General features: G+C 42.3%; 1 protein-coding gene across 1 annotated transcript in view; it reads right to left on the bottom strand.

Moving 5' to 3' along the window:
• Window positions 1–7,532: 7,532 nt before the first annotated feature.
• MMP28 (matrix metallopeptidase 28) overlaps window positions 7,533–22,752 on the bottom strand; it is a 75,078-nt gene continuing 59,858 nt past the window's right edge. Inside the window, exons 4-8 of the mRNA XM_044288149.1 lie at window positions 18,915–19,133; window positions 17,655–17,897; window positions 11,399–11,542; window positions 10,381–10,548; window positions 7,533–8,020 (exon numbers count right to left, since the gene is read on the bottom strand). Coding sequence (XP_044144084.1) covers window positions 7,647–8,020; window positions 10,381–10,548; window positions 11,399–11,542; window positions 17,655–17,897; window positions 18,915–19,133 — 1,148 coding nt within the window. The 3' untranslated portion in view covers window positions 7,533–7,646. The remainder of the gene's footprint in view (window positions 8,021–10,380; window positions 10,549–11,398; window positions 11,543–17,654; window positions 17,898–18,914; window positions 19,134–22,752) is intronic.

Raw genomic sequence — 22,752 nt, 5'->3', positions numbered from 1 at the left:
CCCCACGGATCTCAATACCGGAAAATGAAAACACTAGTGTGGGGACTGGTTCTCTTTAAGAGGGGTGGTTCAGGTTAATTATAAATTTGCCCCATGCCAACTATCACTTTAAAGTAAAAAAAAAAAAAAAAAAAGATTACTTTGCAGTGCAGTCTGCAGGCAGCATGTTAGCATGTGAAGATTGATGTATAGATTTATGGAAAAAGATCCAATAAAACTTGTCATTTATACATTTTGGCCACCTGCACAGGTTGCGGAATACAAGGGTTTTTTCCATGAGGATTCTTGTGCGTAAAAAACTAGGCTACTTTTACACTAGAGTTTTCGTCTTCCGGTATTGAGATCCGTCATAGGGGCTCAATACCGGAAAAAAACACTTCAGTTTTGTCCCCATGCACTGTCAACGAAGACAAAACTGAACAGAACGGAATGCTCCAAAATGCATTGCATTCCATTCCATTTAGTTGGGTTCCCAGACCGGAGAGCAAACCGCAACATGTTGTTGGATCCGTTTTCTCTGCCACAATCTGCCACAATAGAAAACGGATCCGTCCCCCATTGACTTTCAATGGAGTTCATGACGGATCCGTCTTGGGTATGTTAAAAATAATACAACAGGATCCGTTCATAACGGATGCAGATGGTGGTATTATCAGTAACGGAAGCGTTTTTGCTGCCGGATCCAGCCCAGTCCTGCCGGATCCAGCAAAAACGCTAGTGTGAAAGTACTTTTAGTACAGTACCAGCAAAGTGTACGGTGCACTTTGCGGATTTAGTCTGTGAGGAAATTGACCCGCCGTATGGATTTCCAAATCCGCAGCATGTCAATTATGTTTGCAGTTTTAGCTGCGGATTTCACTTTTTTCCAATGAAGGGTGAGATCTGCGGCGAAACCACATCTAATCCGCACCCAAATCTGCAATTAGAAATTGTGGACTTTAGTGTGGATTTGGTGCAGAAACACACATAAATCCATGCAGATCTTATGTGCGTTCCCACGCATCATGTGTATGCGGCCTTAAAGGGACACTGCCATCTATAAAAAAAAAAATTGCACATATTAACATCTTATATGTGAATATTCAATGTCATTTTTTTAAAACAGATTGATGGTTTTCTATATTTAATTTTTTAACTCTGTCCATTTAATCTACTTCCTGTCCTGACTCTTTAGCTTCTACCTTTGGGGCTTTATCACAGCAAACAGCCTTGCTTTACTTTCTCAGTCAGACCATTCACTCTGACCAGAGAGGGAAGGGAATATGTGGCTCAATTAGAACAGCACACGTTACACTGATAAGTGCCAGGTTCATCTGTGGCCATCTTTATCTAGGCCTATCAAGAGAACAATACTGTTGTGCCAATTCTACAATCTACTATTATACTAACAGATAGCATCTTCCGCTCACAGCAGCAGTGATAATAATAATGGATTACTTATCTTAAAGGGGTATTATCTCTCTGTGCTGAATGCTATAAAAGGACAAAATAAAAATAAAAAGTTTACGAAACGAACCCCTTTCTAACGGAAGTATCCTTTTAAATCTTTGAGATCAGTTGTACACGGGGCCGTCTTATCAGTGACTGACAAATATCTCTCACAGGGAATGCTATCAATTACTGATAATATGCAGTCAAATGGGTCTTGATCCCAGAAAGAGCAGAGATGTAAATGTCTAATTTAGTTTTATTGAATCTTTTTCCCAAAAAACTATTAATCTGCTCAGCTCCTTCTGCTCTATAACATGCTGCCTGCAGACTGCGCTGCATTATGTGGTAACAGGTTCCCTTTAAGCTTGTCAGTGTTACCTGGGACAGTGTAAGAGGAGCTCATAATACTTAGAGGGTGGGCAAAATAATAATAGCTTTATTGTCCTGCTGGTAGTCTAGATAAAGCATCGGGCAGATAATCGCTAACAAGTGTATATAGGAATGCTCATTAGCGATGATCTGCTGGTGAAGAGGTGCAGCCGATGATCATGTAATAAGATCTTTGTGTAGGCACCTAAATCATTGTTTGCGGGCAGCGGATGGTACTGTCTAAACATCACTCTGCTGCCGGCAAACAATGATTCTATACAGGGTCTACCGGTCACTTCTCCCCATACTATGGAGGAAATCACTGCATATAAGTGTCTCCTCCACTGACGAGCAGGCGATTGTCAGGAAGGAACGCTTCCGTCCGGAGCAGTGCAAAGGGGTCTCTAGAGAATGAGACTGTACTCCATCACTGCCATTCAGTTTTTTTTTGTTTGTTTTTTTATACGTTTTTGAAACCAAAACCAGGAGTGGAGTCAGTTGTATCTGCCCTTTATACCTTCTGTCATTGTATAATCCACTCCTGATTTTGTCTGCAAAGAAGGCATCAGAAAACCTGGACGTGTAGCAGCACCCTCATGGCTATTGGCGCTATTATTAATTGCAGCTGCCTTGTGTATACACACAGACATAGCACATATATAGACTATAGAGATAATGCTACATTTTTAATAAAGAATACATAGTCACAACATTTAAAAAGAATAAAAACAAGAAAACGAAGTAAACCCAGAAACACATTATGTCTCTTCTACATGGCTACATTCACACGACCTTTGCTTTGGGCCGCATCCGAGCTGCATTTTTTGCTGTTCGGATGCGGACCCATCCACTTCAATGGGGCCGCAAAAGATATGGACAGCACTCTGTGTGCTGTCCACATCTGTTGCTCTGTTCCGTGGCCCCGCAAAAAAATAGGACCTGTCCTATTCTTGTCCATTTTGCGGACAAGAATAGGCATTTCTATAATGGTCGTCCCATTCTGCAAATTGTGGTTCACACGCGGGCGTCATCCGTGTTTTTCGGATCCACAATTTGCAGACCGCAAAACATGGCGTGGTCGTGTGAATGTAGCCTTAAATACATGAGACATTCCCTTTAATCATCTGGCCTAGCTTTATTAAAACGCTGACTACTGTGACAAGAATGACAGGAATTTTTGTAAACTGACAGCCAAATTTTTACCACACCCTTTTAACCACATATAATTGTTTGCTGTGCAGTGTCTTCAACGAGTTGGGAGCCAAAATGATACAGGCGAGCCGTAAAATGGATATTGGCACATAGAAAGGAAGCATGGGCATTTTGCAATCTTACTGTATCTGACAACTTTGTGCCCATCCTATTCCAGGAGTAGGCTAGATATGTCTTACTAACATTAGTTGCTATAACACACTACTAGTCAAATGGCTTCACTTGCGTAAGAGAACAAAGAACGTTCTGTTTCTGGAATGTTGTATATAAAACACTGATTATCTTTCTTCCTTTTACCTGTGGGTGACAGTAGCAGAGATCATGTCTCAAAAATTATTGATAACATCTCATCTTCCTTCAGTACATCAAAATGTTTTCGGACTATAAGACGCATATTTCCCTCCTCAAAATCGTAGGGGGGAGGAACGGCAGTACATCTTTTAGTAAGAATGCTAATGACTGCGGTCAATGAAGCGGTCATCGGTATGCAGGAGGCGCGTGGAGCGGTGAGTGAAGCACTGCACAAACTACACTCACCGCTCTCCGGTCTACCTCTGCAGAAGACCAGGGAACGGTGAGTGTTCTCACAGTCCGTAGCAGGAAAGGGAAGTTTTTTTTGTTTGATGGAGCTTGGGGTCTATTCTGAGGATGAATGGGGTCTGATCTGAGGTCTGATGGGGTCCAATCTGAAGTCTGACAAGGAATAGGGGTCCGATACAGAGGTCTGATGGGGGTCTGATCTGAGGTCTGATAGAGATGGGGGTCTGATCTGAGGTCTAATGGAGCTTGGGGGTCTGATGGAGCTTGGGGGACTGGTGGGGGTCTGATCTGAGGTCTGATGGAGCTTGGGGGACTGATCTGAAGTCTGATGGAACTTGAGGGAATGATCTGAGGTCTGAGGAGGAGTGGGGGTCTGATCTGGTGTCTGATGGAGCTTGAGGTCTTGATAGGTGTCTGATAAAAAAAAAATATAATCTTATTTTCCGCCTCTATGTCCTAGGTGTGTCTTATAGTAAAGAAAAATTGAAATTTATTTTTTATTTTTTTGCAAAAAATAAGTGGATAATTTGCGGGTGGAAGTATTCCTGGCTTTTTTAACTTTCTCTTTTGTTTGGACTTTGAGAATGGCAAGTAGGGAAGTGGGATGAGGACTTAATTAGAGCATCATTTGCTTTACAGTGGCCCAGCATTGGGCAGATAATTGCTAACAACCGTTCATAGGAATGCTCATTAGTAATTATCTGCCTGTGCAAAGGAGTGCCGCCGATTACCCGATGAACGAGTCCTTTGTTTGATCTTTTAGAATGGCAAACAGAGAAGTAGGATGAGGGACTGGTAAATGTAATGCTCTTCTGTGGGCATCTCTCATCAAAAGAATAATAGAGCTGCCATACTGTCATCCCAATTGTACTAAACTAGCATTATACTTAAAGAAAACATCTTTAGTAGTCAGCTAACAATGGGTTACTTTTCTATATATTAAAAAAAGAGATATGTTTTATCTCTCTGTGCTGACTGCTAAAGTAAAAAAAACATTTTCTTTGAATATTGCATTTAAAAAAAATACTCCTTTGTGATAGAAGTGTCCTTTAGCCAGGAGTGATTTGTAATTGATTAACATTTGCTTGTGTAAGGTGTACCTTATCTACTTACTGGACACATTCTAAGACCCCACACTAAGTGTTTGTGTTTTCCCTAATATTTAAGACTTGTTGTGTATATACGGTAGTATTGTTAAATGTAGACTGGTTCTTCATAATAAGGTGGTTTAGAAGTATGAATGAACTTAAGCTATGGCATTTTCGACACCATAGTTTAGTCACTCATATGATAGTCTTTAGATTGTATATTGTAGCGCTGATTGATGAGGTGTTAGCCTATGAAAATGCCACAAAAGAGGAGCTGACAGCATAATGCTCACTAAACATATTGGTAAAACATTTACTAAGGCAGGGTTCATATCTTGGCCTAACAGACTACTATGGTTCAAAGGAAGGGAAGCCTATACTTGCCTCTTCATTGTCAATTAAATCTCTGTCTTGCAGTCAACAAACAGTTATTTCTACATACAAGTTACTTGACATTGCTTGGCCTTCTCCATCAGTTCAGACCTCTGTTTGCGGAAACTGATTAAGTAACAGTTTGAACATACCAACCAGTCAAAAGCAAATATGTGCTCTAAGTGTTCACAGATTGACAAGTGTGTGTTTATAGCTTTTCATGATTCATAATCCATGGTACAATATTAGATTTCCTTTCCTTATGTGTCATCCATTCATACCTATATTCATTTATAGTAAAGTTGCATTGACATGAATCAGTACGGTTCTATATTATGGGTACTCTGTGGTTAAAGGGGTTCCGCACTTTCATTTAACTGATGATCTATCCTCTGGATAGATCATCAGCTTCTGATCGGCCGGGGTCCGACACCCGGGACCCCCGCCGATCAGCTGTCTGAGAAGGCAGCGGCGCTCCAGCAGCGCCGCGGCCTTCTCACTGTTTACCGCCGGGCCGCCGGCCCACTGACGTCACGACTAGTATCAACTAGCGGGGGCGCGGCTAAACTCCATTCAAGTGAACAGGGCTTAGCCGCGCTCAGGCTAGTTGATACTAGTCGTGACGTCAGTGGGCCGGCGGCCCGGCGATGAACAGTGAGAAGGGCGCGGCGCTGCTGGAGCGCCGCTGCCTTCTCAAACAGCTGATCGGCGGGGGTCCCGGGTGTCGGACCCCGGACGATCAGAAGCTGATGATCTATCCAGAGAATAGATAATCAGTTAAATGAAAGTGCAGAACCCTTTTAAGCATATTCTCCAAAAAAAGAAATTATTCTAGGGGAGAATATAACCATAATAAATCATGCCAACTTGCCACAGTTTCATTAAAAAAGAAAAAGGGAAATTTTCTGGTGGACCGATGCCCATAGAGCCACCCAAGCCCTCCTCACTGCCACTGTCCAGTTACATACTACTGGCAACAGTATAGAAGTCATTATTAGAGGAAGTCCAGGCAGCATACTGAAGGTAGGGTTGGCTTTATGTCATTGAGCACACCTAAGCCTCCTAAGCCCCTGCTCCATATCTATATTAGAGACAATTGTAGGAAGACAGAACATGGCAACTATTGATGGCCGCCACATAGGGTCAGCTTCTGGGAGGTATTTTGTGCTGCATTGTGGTGTTTGGTTTTGTGGCATGGCATTCTTTGCTGCACTATTGTATTACTGACCCTGCCAACTTGTATTGACCCCATCTACTTGTGTTCCCCAATCTTCTGTCAATTTGGACCCGCCTACAACATTTGGGGCACTTTTAGGTTTTCTTCCTGGGCCACTTTAAGGTCCTAGTCCACCCTTGAGAAATCTAGATTCATCTTCACTGTTCAGTGGTCTAATTTTTGCACCCTTTTGCCCACTGGAGTATTTCCTTCCAATTTCTCGTAGACAGCAATGGCACTACAACGGGTAGTCTGCTATTTAGAGGATATACATTCTAAGGAACCATGAGTTGTGCATTCAGACAGGTTAATTGGAGCACCAGCATTGTAATGGGATGCAATTTGCTTGACTGTGCACCCAATTCTTGCAGGGTCAGGTTTGCCCACCAGAGTACCAGAGGATCCTACAGTCTGCAGGCTCTAATGCCACAGTGTGTCCCAAAGGTCCAGGAGAGAAAACTTAATTTGGCACAATCATTTGCCACTATGGTCTATTTCTTTTATTCAAGATCTGTTAGATTTTATTGATGATATAGGGTCACGGCCTCAAGAATAATTTTCTCTGGTGGTTCCTAGGAACCCCAGTCCGACACTGGATTCTTGACATTCTCCTCGATAAGTTGTTTATGTCCACACGATACCTTTCACTGGATCTTTTTCCTCATTCACACCATTCTCAGTATACCCTCAATACCATTGTACGTGAAAACTACACAAGCTTGTTTTTCGTTTTTTTTATACATACTGGCCTTTGTTAAGGGTGACTGCAGAAGGAGTGTTAGATGTAGAAAAATTTGACTTTCTTTTTAAAGGGGGTTGTCCCATGAAAAATATTCTACCGTTTTCAAACCAGCACCTCCATCTGAATACTTTTGTAATTGCATGTAATTAAAAATGTAGCATAGCCACCGAGTTATTCAATAGAATGTATCTGTAGAGCGCCACCATTTCGTTTTTTTCTTATTTCTTTAACCTCACAGAGATGGCCGCACATGCTCAGTTTCAACCTTCAACTGCCTCCTGAGCTGTGATAGGGAGAGCTGAGACACGCCCCCTGAGCTGCAGCAGAAAAGACCCTCCCCTTGAGCTGTCAGCTTGATATAAATCTAGCAGAACAATGAATGGGGAGATCTCTGGATCCATGTGAGGTTCAGGGCTGGTTCTAGCTTTGTTAGAAAGAGAATGTTGTGCACTATATGATGTCTGATTTTTTACATTTGTCATGGGATAACCCCTTTAAGTAGGAAATATCAGCAGCAACGTAAGCATAAATTAATGAGTAGAGACACTTTCAGAAATGATTTGTCATCATTACTTTATTGTGCGTTTTATCTGGATGATCAATTAGAAACGATCTCCTAGTCCCCATTTAATACAGTAGTGTTTATCTTTTAGAGTCAATTACAAATTATTATGCATCAAGAATTTTGGCAGCCAAACCAAGATAGGTCTTGCATCCACTTCCCAGAAGCAGTGACTTTCAGGCTGCCTTGGTCAAATATCCAGTAGTTTTCACCTCTGAAAAAATAGATTGAGCCATTTGGATGGGTCAGTGCTGCATTAGTATTGTGAGGAACACCTTTCCAGTCTTGAAGACTTCGTGGGTAATATGGCTCCACTGTCAGTGATTTCTCATTAAGAACATAGTACTTGTCCCTTTTGAAAACAACCAAATGTCCGAGTGGCTGAAAATATAGAGCTGTGTCCGGATGGCGTGGGAGTCCATGATCGCTGCATTTACGAGGAAAGCCAACCTCTAGCCTGGAACCTTGGTATCTCCAATATCTACCACCTGGAAAACAAGACAAATAATAGAAACACGTAACTTTATAAAGTTATAGAACTATCTGTCAACTACTGATTTAAAATGCTGAAGACAGGGTCAGACATATGGAGAAGGAAACTGTTTGACAAATGTCTACCCTATTAAAGTATTATATAAATTGTCATGTAATCCTTGTACTAATAATCTGCAATATGTCTATTTAGCAGTCCAGAAAACATGTCGAGAACAGAGCTAATTGATGCTAGAGGCAATAGATCCTGGTTATTAATTCCTGGTGACCACAACAAAGGCCTCCTTTTCCCAGAGTTGGCAATTAGAATTGGTTCCCATGACACCTTAATGTTTTGCTTACTAGTGTGAGCACCCTTAGGTCTCTGTGTGGCCGGTGCCTTGTGTGCATAAATTCTGAGTAGTGTTTGCATGAGTGATTTTATCTCTATGTTTATGTACGCTCTTGTTCTATTAAAGGAGACGAAGGTCCTTAATTAAGGCCAGACGGTATTATGTAGCAGCTAATGCGATGAGGCGAGTGAGATTTATCAATAATATCCTATAATGTATTAATTTACAAGGCAGCAGAAATGGGGCAAAATGCACCAAAATACAATTTTAAAACTGTCAAGGTAGGCAAAAAGGTTGGAATTTCTGGTCTACAAAAGTTGCAACATTTTGTGCAAAAATTTTACTCTACTCTCAGCAGGTGGTGCTTAGGCTATTCTTTACATCTCTATCTTTAGGCCTAGTTCACACGATAGGTTTTTTTTGCGAGTGTACGGACCTTTTTTGTGTTCCGTATACGGTCCGTATACGGAACCATTCATTTCAATGGTTCCGCATTAAAAACGGAATGTGTTCCGTAAGCATTCAGTTTCCGTATTTCCGCTTTTCCGTTCCGTTGAAAGATAGAACATGTCCTATTATTGGCCGCAAATCACGTCTCGTGGCTCCATTCAAGTCAATGGGTCCGCAAAAAAAAAAAGGAACACATACGGAAATGCATCCGCATGTCTTCTGTATCCGTTCCATTTTTGCGGAACCATCTATTGAAAATGTTATGCCCAGCCCAATTTTTTCTATGTAATTACTGTATACTGTATATGCCATACTGAAAAACGGAACAGAAAAACTAAACGGAAACACAACAGAACTCAAAAACTGAACAATGGATCCCCGAAAAACAGACCGCAAAAAACTATAAAAGCCATACATTCGTGTGAACTAGGCCTTACTCTCCGGCAGGCTGTTCCAGCATAGAATTTGGGGAAATGGCTTGACAAAAATTGTTACGTGCAGCGTTTTTTTTTTTTTTGCGATTCCCATCATATTTGTTAAATTCTTATTATAGTCAATGGGGTCCGGCGGGCAGGTGGCAGTATCCAGCAATACCGGATCTGGAGAACTCCAGCAGGCCGTTCTGGCATAGAACAGACGGGGGTGTCTGTGAAACTAACCTTAGCAGAAGGGAACTTTGCTTCCAACTGCCTGACAAATTTATTATCTAAGGAAGAAGTTGGTCTGAATTATAGTTCAAATGTATGCCCGCTCATAGCTGACGAAGATATGATTTTATGGTGCATGGACTGCCTGAAGATGTGCCAAATATAGGATACTTTCACATCTGTGTTTTCAATTCTGGTTTTGACATCCAGCAGAGGATCTCAATACCGAAATGAAACCGTTCAGTTTAGTCCCCATTCATTGTCAATAGGGACAAAACTGATCAGAATGCATATGCATGCATCCGTTTCGTTTTGTTGCGCTTTGATGCCGGACACAAAACTGCCGCAAGCTGTGGTTTTGTGTTCGGTGTGCAAAACGGAACAACCTGGATCCGGCATGAAAATCAATATAAGTCAATTGTGCCAGATCCATTTTTTTGGTTGGCGAACAAACGGATCTAGTGCACATTGAGTTTCAATGATTTTCATACCGGATCCGGTTTGATTTAATACAACCGGATCCGGCTGAAAGGGATGCATCCAGATGCATTAAATGGCAGGGATCGGTTTAATTCCGGTTTCGAGATCCTCGCAGAGGTGAAAGTATCCTTAAAGAGTAGCTAAATATTCATAATAACTTTATTTAAACCTATTCTAAATGTACTGAAATAATTTTTTTAATACACTTTAATTTTTTTGTTTTGTTTTCCTAGCAGCAGTGTAAGGGAGTATGGATTCTAAAGCGCAATTAGTACCTGAACTTCTAGAAGAAAAAAAAAAATACTAATTATTAGAAAAATTATTTTCAGAACATTTAGAACAGGTTTAAATAAAGTTATTATGAACTTTGAGGTACATGTAAGGTATTATTAATTCATTAAATAAGTCCACCACTATTTTCTGGTGGTCAGATAATGTTTTCCAAACCTTTGAAGAAGTAGAATTTTCCATCTGATCCTGACACCGCTGCAGCTTCAATAAATGCGGGCAACTTTTTCCACCTTTGTTGTGTAAACTGTGGCTCAGAGACATTCCCATTTGGAGACATCATCCAATAATTACGACCTTTGAAGATGTACAATGTTTGCTTCAAATCTGTGCAGAAAATATATATGAGCATAATTATGAAGTAGGATAATCTATATTTACATAGAAATGCAAAACCTGCAGCTCTATTTTATACTATTCAGAACATCATAACAATGTTATTACACAACCCCTTAACAGCCCTAGATCATATAGAATTATGTAATAACTATGTCTAAAAAATATATATTATTTATAAATAAATATACACAGAATAAATATAACCGTGTTCAATCAAAAACCGAAAGTAATAGACTCAAAAATCAGTCTGCAAATTAAAAAAATAATAATAACATAGGATACTATAGCATAATAATATAATATTGAATATGATGTGGGACTGGGCAAAAAAAAAAAAAACACTAAAAAATTGCACTTCTAAGTTTACTGGAGAAAATGTTGTATTTTTTTAAATTAAAATTGCAAAAAAAAGTCAGACCAATGAATGAAATCTAGTCATGCAGCAATATAGCCAGGAGATACAGTGTCTTATACGCAGGCAGATTTTTAGGTGTCTTAGGTCAGGCATGCTCAACCTGCGGCCCTCCAGCTGTTGTAAAACTACAACTCCCACCATGCCCTGCTGTAGGCTGATACCTGTAGGCTGTCCGAGCATGCTGGGAGTTGGTTTTGGAACAGCTGGAGGGCCGCAGGTTGGGCATCCCTGCCTTAGGTGAAAACGGTATGGGAGCTGCAAGGTAAATGTGCATTTTTAATTTCGCTTTTTTTTTTTTGCTGCGGCAACAATTTAGGGTTTGTAAATGAAATACATTTTATTTATTTTTTTACTTCCACCCATGAAGCTGTTTTTATACATCAATTAATAAATCCAATGACGTTTGTACTTTTCGGTGCTTACCCCATGTAATGGCGTCAAACATGGATTGACAATAATAGCCTTTTCTTTTAGTTCTGGACAGTTCACTGTTTTCTGCACTCCAGTCTTCAAACATGAAAAAATCCTTTCCAGGCCGCTGCACAAGTTTGCCACTAGAGGGAGCCCCTGATTTAAAAAAAGAAAACAGGTTGAATCAGACCAACATCAAAATAGGCATCTAGTTTGTGGACCTGGCAATAGCACATCTTTATTTCCATATTGCACATCTAATTCCATAACCATGCTCACTGATATGGAGCGAGGGATCTAGGATTTACATAAAGCACAAGTGATGTCCTTTACATAACTAAGGGATGCAGCCCAGACCATAAAAACCAGCCCAGCCTGATTTCCCTCCTCAACCTACAGGTCTGGAAGTATTCTCCTGACATCCCACAAACCCATATTCATTCAACAGACTATCGCCAAAGTTCCAGTGTCCTAGGAAAGTGTGCTTTATGCCACTGACAACTGGCATTGAGCATTCTGACAACAGGCTATTCCATGGCTGGTTAGCCATGAAAACCCAGTCCATAAAGCTTACTACAAATTCTTATCTTAGACCTAGGTCGCTATAACAGTGAATATTTTATACGTATCAGCACTCGGTCCCATTTTGTGAATTTTGGCTACTGCTTCATGGAGATTACATGGCTCTATGCGTACCTGTTAGTAATGAAATGTATCTTTATCTGCTAAGAATACGTAAGAGCTCCTTCACATGCTCATATTATCACAGCATTGGGGAGGTGCATGAGACCTCTACTGTACCTCTCTATGCCTCCAATACACAGCTGTCCAAAGAGGTCGCAAAGCTCCATGCTAAGGAGTCATATGGTCCACACGTGCTGCCATAAAAGCCATATTAAGTATTTTTTATAAAATAATGAATCTTTGCGTATTTTCACACGATTACTATCCCACAATAAACACTTTTCTCCTATCGACAGGACAGGAGGAGAGAAGTGTCTGATTGGCAGGGGTCCGACTGCTGGGATACCCGCTGATCATGAGAACCGTGGCCCTGTGTTCCTCCATTTGAATGGAGCGGTGGTCACGTTTGTGCACTGCCAATTTGTTCAGCTCCATGGGAATGCTGGAAATAGAGGAGTGCTTTATGTGAGGCAGATGATCCCAAAATGACCGTCAGGGGTCCCAACAGTCAGACTTACACCTATACTGTGGATATCCTGGGACAACCCCTTTTATTCACAAACTAAAATTTCCTCAAACACAATATGAAAACATAACTAACTAATAATAATGTTCTTGAAGGGCACCTCTCAGCAGGATCAACTCTATTAAAGGGGTTCTCCGGGCTTTTAATATTGACGACCTATCCGCAGTGTTATCTCCGTTCTCACCATAGACATAGCAGCAGGAAGAGAGAAAACATACACTGCGCACACTTTACCTTCATACAGCTGATCGGTGGGGTGCCGGGTGTCAGACCCTCGCCGATCTGATATTGATAACCTAGTCTGAGGATAGTAGTAGATAGCAAACAGGGATCACAGCATGTCCGGTGTGACTATGATGCTTGATAAAGGCTACTGCGTAGCCGAAACGTCGTATCTCTTTGTGTGTGCACTCTTGGCTCCCAATAAATAGTCACACCGGACATGCTGTGATCCCTGTTTGCTATTTTCTACTGTTCTTGGGACTACTGTGGATCTGTGGTCCTATTGTGGCTGGTGCATTCCGGTTTGGTCGAGAGGTTATTGGTGCTGCTCTGCAACTTTCTTCTATCGCTATCCTGAGGATAGGTCATTAATAGTAAAAGCCCGGAGAACCCCTTTAAACCAGCCATAATGCCTGGTAGGGCTGACCTTGCTGATTTAAACCATACCTTTCACCCCCTAATCCGCTGCTGCATTTAGGAAAAAAATAATAATTTTAAGAATATGCAAACTAGGATTTAAGTTGCTAGCTCCTTTGCTCTGCTTCCCTGGCACTCCAGGTGGAGGGGGATTGTCCATGGGACACTGAGCTAAGGTACAGCGAGTGGCTATGGCCATGTGCTCGGTGCACTTAAGCCCTCATTTGCATATTTTTAAGAAACATGTATTTCTCTTAAATGCAGCAATGGATCTAGCAAAGAAAGCTATATTTTTAATCAGCAGGGTCAGCCCTACCAGGCATTGTGGATGGTTTAATAGGGTTGATACTGCTGACAAATGCCCTTTAATAGTTATTGATGCAACTACAGGTCTTGTCATTAGTTGGAGTGCATCTGAACACTGTTGATGCTTGAATAATAGGAATGGCAAAGAAAAATAGATAAGTCTGCTCTAAAACAACCACCCAAACTATAAAAGTTATGTATAAAAAACAAACAAAAAAAACACAGCTACTGTCCAGGATAAAGCCTAGATGGTAAGACAATGAGTTCTTTCATTCCGGGTGCAGAGAGATGATCATTAATTAGAGATTAAGCACCCTACTCAAGAGAGAGAGACACTAGTTTCATTCACAGTTCCCCTTTTCTGTTTCTAACATTTACATTTTTTGTCAAAATTAAAATTTCCATTTTATATATGGACAATGTTGACACTTTATGATATAGTAACTTCTACAAAAAAAAGAGCAAGGATTTTTTCAAGGTAAAAAATCTCATTTTATTCAATATAAATCACATGATCATTACAGGTAATGCTCAAATGGGACAGGACATGGAGACTGAGCCACAAGGGGCTATTGTTATATGCCATCTTTATTAGTAGTACTGCACCGTCCATTGACACCTCACAGCATCCTCGGACAGAGGTTCAGAGCAATAGTCAGTAGTTGTTTTATATTAGGGGATAAGCATTTGCACCCGCAACTACACTTTTGCTCACGGCCTCTGGTAAATTGTTGTTCTCTGCTGGGTATGGTCACATTATCCCCCATTGTGATTCTCCACATTGTATAGCCCTTTGTGGCTCAGTCTCCATGTCCTGTCCCATTTGAGCAATACCTGTAATGATTATGTGATTTATATTGAATAAAATGAGATTTTTTACCTTGAAAAAATCCTTGCTCTTTTTTTGTACAAGTTGCAGTAGGTTGGGGAGTGAGGTACTGTTTTTGGGTTATTGTAGGCTCTAACTTTATGATATAGTATACACATTGTAATATGTTATTGCTCCAATAATTATACAAAAATATAATCCTCTGTCTCTGATCCCAACCATAGATGACAAAAAACTCAGCTGTATATCTATCACTTTATACTGTCGGCACAGTCGTACACCGTTATCCCCACTGATCGCACTGTTAACATCCATGTTTGTTTAAGCCCCATTTACATGGTCAGATTGGGCCAATGATCTGGAAAGAACACTTAGACAAATAGAAATTTCCGATAAATGGCCCATGTAAATGCGCCACTGACAAACGGGCAGAAAACTCATATGTTGGGTGATCCAAAAACTAGATAAATCATGATTTGTCAGCAGTATATCACACTAAGGGCCCATTTATATGACCGTATGGCTGCTGTGTCTGTGTTGCAGACCGCAAAACATGGGTATTGGCCGTGTGAACTCCGTGCTGCATTGAGATTGTCTTGAATGGGTCTGCGATCCACAAGAACCCGAAATCCCACGGAAGGGCTTCCAAGTGTTTCTATGGGCTTCCGATCCATGCCTCCGCACCGCAAATGATAGGACATGTCCTGTCTTTTGCCTATCTTGTGGCTCGTGGACCCATTCAAGCCAATGGGTCCACATCCGCAATGTGGAGTTCACATGGCCAGTGCCCATGTTTTGTGGACCACTATTTGCAGTCTGCAACACGGGCACAGCAACCATACAGTTAGGGCCGTCTTTAATATTGATTGGGCCCCCTGGATCCCGCCTTTCTACACCCTAGCATGCAATCACGCCCTCCACCAAGACACACACACACAAAATCAATCCACACACCTCGTAGAGTAGTAAACTTTAATAATGATGAGTGACCACTAGAGGTGTTCCTTGTTTTCTGAAAAGGCAGTGTCTACAGTAAAAAGCTTGCAGAGACATGCTATAGACACCAGAACTACTACGTTTAGCTGTTGTGGTTCTGGTGACTATAGTGTCCCTTAATATATTTATTAAAAAAGCACAACTTCTGACACAAATATATAGTATTTTTCAGATAACTTTTTTTTTTACAATGTGCAGATAGTACTGTAGTACTAACCCCTCCATCCACCCTTACATACAGGGTAATACAGCGCCACATACCTTCCACATCCAGTGACGTCTCTTTGATGTTCTCTTTCCTCATCTTCTACTTTCAGACCAGACCAAAAATTTTCAGCCATTTCTCGTCTCTGCAGTTTGACAAACAAAATCTTAGTTTACTACTTTTCCATCATCCTCCCATCTTCTGGACAAATCATCCTACCACACACAATACTGTGCCACTGTGCTCCCCAATACTATACTGCAGAAACAGATAAACCCCATGATAATAGTAGTACCATGCTGATAGTGCCCTTCAATAATTATTGGCACACAGTGCCCTAAAATAACTGCGCCCAGCAAATAGTGCCCCTGACACTAATAGTGTAAGCATAAGGTCTACCAAAAATAATTGTGGTAAGCTGATACTGTGCCAAGGTGCCCCCACAGTAATAGTGCTCCCAAAAGTTCCACCAATAGGAATCATTCTCTGCTAGAGAACACATGGTAGTAATAGTGCTCCTACAGTGCCCCCAACATGTCCCCACTGTGCCCCAGAAGTAATAATGCTCCCATAGTGCCCATACTAGTAATCATGTTCCCCATAGACCCCCAGTAGTAATAAAGCCCATAATAATGCCCCCCCATAGTAATAATTCTCCTTATAATGTGCCAGTGCAAAAAATACCCCTATATAGTGCCCCAGTAAATGCCCCATAGTGCTCCTCCCCCCACTTCTTCCTAGTGCCCCCCATAATGTACCAGTATAAAATGCTCCATATATAGTGTCCCAGTAGATGCCCTCAGTGTCCCCCATAATTTGTATAAAATACCCCTTCTTAGTGCCCCCATAGATGAGCCCATAGTACTCCTCTCTCCCCTTCCCCATAGTACCCACCATAATGTCCCTAGTTTAAAATACCCCTATACAGAGCCCCCAAAATAAAATACCTCTTCTTTGTGGCCTCAGTAGAAGCCCCCATAGTGTTCCTCTCCCCCCTTCCCCCATATAAAATACCCCTTCTTTGTGGCCTCGGTAGATGCCCCATAGTGCCCCCAATAATGTGCCAATAAGGACCCCCATAGTGCCACCCAATAATGTGCCAGTAAGAAGTGCCCCCATAGATGCCCCCACTGTGCCCCCCAATAATGTGGCAGTAAGATGTTCCCCATAGATGCCCCCCAATAATGTGCCAGTAACAAGTGCCCCCATATATGCCCCCCAATCATGTGCCAGTAACAAGTGCCCCCATAGATGCCCCCCAATCATGTGCCAGTAACAAGTACACCAATAGATGCCCCCAATCATGTGCCAGTAACAGGTGCCCCCATAGATACCCCCAATCATGTGCTAGTAACAGGTGCCCCCATAGATACCCCCAATCATGTGCTAGTAACAGGTGCCCCCATAGATACCCCCCAATTATGTGCCAATAACAAGTGCCCCCATAGATGCCCCCCAATCATGTGCCAGTAACAAGTGCCCCATGGATGCCCACAATTATGTGCCAGTAACAAGTGCCCCCATAGATACCCCCAATCATGTGCCAGTATTAAGTAGTGCCATATAAAATAAAATAAAAACACTTATACTTACCTCCATCAAGCTGGCAGCGATGCGATGCAGGCCTGCAGCCTATCAGAGGAACTGGTAAGGGAGATGCTTCTCCCTCCCCCTGCCCCGCTGCAGCACTTCTATTTGTATCGCTGTCCTGAGGACGGCGATACAGATGACTATGGAGATGAGCGCTTCCACAATGGAAGCGCTCATCTCCCTGTGCCCTGCCGCCACCCCCCATGTCACCAGTGGCCAGCGGGGCTCAAGAGGCAGCTGCCTTGGGCCCAGGGCAGCTACCCCTTTTGTCCCGCGTTATTAACGGCCCTGCATACAGTCGTGTGAATGGGCCCTTACTAAACAGGTGTGCTGCTGACAAATAATGAAACTCTGTTAGGATGAATGCTCATAGGATGTAGGTTCATCTTCTAATTGGTCAGAAAGCTGCGTATAAGTCAAGTATTCATTGCTAAAATGGGAAATCATGTGTAAAAGGCAACCTGTTCCCAACGGATAAACAATGAGGATGTACCATAGAGTGTTTGGATAGCCAAAATATCATGGAAGTTCAGCACATATTCTTTGCCTAGCTTCTTGTAGTATGGAGACATAAGGGCATTTTGGAAGGGTGAGTGTTGGAGTCCAAGTGTGTGCCCAATTTCATGTGCCAAGACAACAAATAGATTCCTGCCCTTTCCATTCAATGACCAATGCTCAGCATTGTCAAAGTGAGCTTCTCCTCGTCTTGGAAAGAAGGCATGTGCCAAAGCGCCACCTATTACAAAGACATAAAACCAGTTATTGAACTGAACGATAAGTAACCTTAACAAGCACTATATATTCATAACCCTATAAAATATATTTTATTACAATTTGGTCAGGGCCGTCTTTAATATTGATTGGACCCTGGGCAAAAATTTACTTGGGCCCCCTGGATCCCGCCTTCCCACACCGTAGCAGGCAATCACACCCTCCACCACAACACACACACAAAAAATCCACACATCTGGTAGAGTACAGTGAATGACTGTAAATACTTCCAGTTCTGAAGACTCCAGCGGCTCAGGATCAGTGCTCTGGGCAGCTGGGCTCAGGCTGGAAGTGGGCACCGCTCTGCAGGAAGGAGACCAGGGCTCGGCTCACCCTAGTGTTACAGTGCACCCCAGCACCCCACAGTATGCAGTATAGCACCCTATAGTATACAGCACCACACAGTATGCAGTATAGCACTCCACACTATACACCACCCACAGTATACAGCCCCCCACAGTATACAGCCCCCACACTATACAGCCCCCCCCCCCACAGTATACAGGCCCCCCCACAGTATACAGGCCCCCCCACAGTATACAGCCCCCCACACAGTATACAGCCCCCACACAGTATACAGCCCCCACACAGTATACAGACCCCCCACACTATACAGCCCCCCCCCCCCCCCACAGTATACAGGCCCACACAGTATTCAGTGCCAGCAGGCATGGCATGGCAGCACCCCCTGTGTAGCCGACAGCCTGACACCCGGGGCAGTGGCTAGCAGGGCTCAAGAGGCAGCTGCCTTGGGCCCCCCAGGAGCAACTGGGCCCGGGGCAGCTGCCCCTTTTGCCCCTTTTGCCCCTTGGTAAAGACGGCCCTGAATTTGGTCCATAAGATGACAATGACTCAATATAACTATGGAGTATAGGTAAGCAGACAAACTTTTTTATCATTAGTAGGTATCCAAGGCTTCAAAACATTATACTACAGCAATATATTTTATAGCCAAAGCTTACAAGAAGGAATGACATAGTACCTGGTCCATCAAATGCATGTCTGGCACCATCATTGTGCTCTCCATCAAAGAATGCCAGGCGAATATCTGCAGAATCTCCTCCTGCTTCTGAGAAGGTCAGAGAAGAGACATTACCCCACAGCTGAAATGCTGCTTTAACAGCCAGCCGCACTTGATGCTGAGACAGATACCAAGGCCAGTTCAGAATCTGATAGGTTAGATGACGTTTATACCACTTACCTGTAAAACAGAGAAAAATAAGATTAGTAAAGATAATAAAGTCCAGCGGAACAGACTGGCATCAAGAGGTTTCAAATATTACTGCTCATGAAGGTGAAAAGTTAACACATATTAAACCTATAAAGTGCAAAATGGCAATTTATCAATATAACAGAATCTAAGAACTAGTTTCCTAAAGTCATATAGTCCTAACCTAAACAAAACAAAAAGCTGCTGCTCAGACCATATGCACAATAACAGTGTCATGGCTCCATGTTATTCAAGTCTGGTATTGATATCTCCATACTTTGGTCAGGTTTCAAGAAAATCTGGTGCAGTCTCCCTTTCCCAGTCATTGCATGATGTCACCACCATTGGGCTTCACTGTAGGGATGGTTTCGGAGCAGGTGATGAGCAGTGCCTGGTTTCCCCCCAGACATGACACTTAGGCCTCTTTCACACGGGCGTCGCGTGTGAGGGCCGGATAGGATGCGAGTGCGTTGCGGGAAAATGCGCGATTTTTCCACGCGAGTGGTGATGGATCATGTGATGGAAGAGCGCAGTGACGTCACCAAAGGTCCTTTTTTCTCAGGTCCTCATAGAAGAAGAAAGAAGACAAGCCGGGCTGCGCGAACAAGTGGATGAGGTGAGTTTAATTTTAAATTTTTATTTTTTGAACCCCTCCATCTCCAATTTACTTAGCATTCTGTAATAAGACTGCTAATATTTTCCCTTATAATAATGTTATAAGGGAAAATAATAAAGATCGGGTCCCCATCCCGATCGCCACCTAGCAACCATGCGTGAAAATAGCACCGCATCCGCACTTGCTTGCTGATGCTTGTGATTTTCATGCAGCCCCATTTACTTCTTTGGGGCCTGCGTTGACAGGAAAAACGCACAATATAGAGCATGCTGCGATTTTCACGCAACGCACAAGTAATGCGTGAAAATCACCGCTCATGTGCACAGCCCCATAGAAATGAATGGGTCCGGATTCAGTGCGGGTGCAATGCGTTCACCTCACGCATTGCACCCGCGCGGAACACTCGCCCATGTGAAAGGGGCCTTAGAATTAAGGGCCAAAAGGTTCTCTTTGTTTGATCAGACCAGAGAATCTTGTTTCTCAAAGTTTGAGAGTCCTTTAGGTTCTTTTTTGTAAACTCCAGGCAGGCTTTCATGTGTTTTTTTTATTGAAGAGAGGCTTCTTCCTGGTCACTCCACCACAAAGTTCAGATTGGTGGAGTGCTGAAGTGATGTTTGACCTTCTGGAAGTTTCTCACATCTGCACACAGGACCACACAGAATCTTTGGAGCTCAGCCAGAGTGACCATTGACCTCTCTTACAAAGGCCCTTCTCCCCAGATTACTTAGTTTGGTGGGACAGCCAGCTTTAGAAAGAGTCTTGGTTGTTCCAACTTCTTCCATTTAAGAATTAGGAATTTTAAGAATTTAGGAATTATGGAGGCCACTGTGCTCTTGGGAGCTTTCAGTGCAACAGAATATTTTTGTACCCTTCATAAGATCTGTGCCTCCATAAAATCCTGTCTCTGAGCTCTACAGGCAGTTCTTTCCTCCTCGTGGCTTGGTTTTTGATCCGATATGCAATGTAAGCTATTAGACCATATTTAAACAGGGGTGTGTCTTTCAAAATCATATACAATCAACTCAGAGGTCAGTATATGGGCAGTCAAACAAGATATGGGCAGTCAAACAAGATAACAGCACACATTTGCAGGACCCTAAAGAACTATTGCTTAGGCCCCTCCCTACAGGGGAAGGTGCCCCAAATACCCTAGGGAGATGAGCCATAGGTTGGGACTGATAAGGTTGTTGCACACTGGACCTTTAGAAGCCGAAAAAAGCATGTGCATGTACTCTACGGGCAGAAGAAGGCATACCAGAAAGGAGTAGGCTGTAGCCTGCATGGAGTGGATGAGCAGTGGAATGGAGATGCCTAGTTAAAATGAGCAGGAAGTCACTGACCAGACTGAAACGCCAGGACCATGGAGCAGGAGACTGCATTCCAGTGGCTGCACCCACCAGGAGGAGTGAGTTGGTGGATGGCAATGACTGCCGGTATAACAGTAATAATATGCAAAATACATATATTGTAGTGTTTAAAATAACTAGAATGTTGCATTTGGCTTTTATATGTTGCCCCAATTTGAAGACAACATATGATATGCAAAATCCTGAAGTATTTTTCAGAATGTTCTTCCGCAGGATAAAGTAATTTCATACATATAGTCCCTATTATATTGTTACAGAATAAGAAACAGATATTCACAATATTATTATTCTTACATTTTGTGTTTATTTCCACAACTTAATTTTCTTAATTATAAACCAACCTCATAAAATATAATGACATTTGACAGTCTATAGTCATATGATGACACATTACCAATGAATCTAAGGCCACGTTCACTTCACCTCTAGTTATTGCCATTGTTCTGCTCCATTCAGGGGTTTGCTTTTTTTAACAGAAAAAAAGTCCTTCATGCAGAACTGTTTGTTTCAATTTTTGATGGAATTGGTGATTAAGGCCACAAACGAGCCTCCAATGCAGATGTGAACATGTGCAGTGTCCCACTCATGTGCTATATGTGGGCACTTTAAATTGCTGCTGTCATATTTAACACATTGTATTTCCTAATATCAGGTTGGCATTGTCATTACATCTATTCGCCCCTAGGTGGTGCTGGCGCCACATAATATATATAGCTTGGGGTGTGTTAGAACAGGAAGTGAATTCAGTTAGTTCAGAGTGTAGCAGGAGAGGAGGAAGAAGTGTATGGAGAAGAAGAACAGGCAAGTTCCACAATGTAGCTGCCTTATTTTCCACTGGGCCCTGATCAAGCCTGGAGGTGACAGACCAAGGAGTCACAGCAGCCCAGCACAAGACAGTAAGTCTAAGTATGGATATAAAGCAAGTCTAGTGAAGATTAGAGCTGAGTCTAGCCAAGGGACTTCACAAGAACCAGTGACCAGGAGAAACTTAAAGGTACCTGGACACAACTGGATAATTAGTGTGCAGAATTGTCCTTTTTCACTAAATGCCTTCTGGGAACATAGTGAACCTGAATATTTCAGGAGAGCATCCTGCATCAAATAATGTAACAGAGAGTTTGCCTGTCACGAGGGAGAACGCCCTTATTGGATGGCTCAAGGTAAATAGGAAATAATTATATTCAGTACCTGAGTGTTAGAAAGTGGACTTAGTGCAAAACTACTTCAGCAAGAATTGTAATTCTGCCTGTTAAAGCCAAAGTATTAAGAGAACTCCTCAACTGACAATTGCCAGACATGTATTAATGAATTTCAGCTAAAGTAACATATGGATTATTATCTTTGATATATATATACACACACACACACACATGAACTGTAACTACTGTCCTGAGACTATTGATTCAGTAAATGTTCAACTGTTTTCTACTATTCTACTACAACTGACTCCTCATCCTTTCTACTACTCTCAACATTTGCACCTTACGGTGCTGGCATCACGAACACAGGGGCCCAGCCACCAAAGCCCCCTAAACATACCCACTACCATCAAGGGCACCTCAACGTCCATCTGCCTGGTGTTCCCTGCAATAGAGAGTACCCCGGAGGATTTAGTGCTGTCTTCCTC

Source organism: Bufo gargarizans, chromosome 3 (genome assembly GCF_014858855.1).
Source record: "Bufo gargarizans isolate SCDJY-AF-19 chromosome 3, ASM1485885v1, whole genome shotgun sequence".
Classification (NCBI taxonomy): domain Eukaryota; kingdom Metazoa; phylum Chordata; class Amphibia; order Anura; family Bufonidae; genus Bufo; species Bufo gargarizans.
This window is presented reverse-complemented; position numbering and strand designations above follow the sequence as displayed.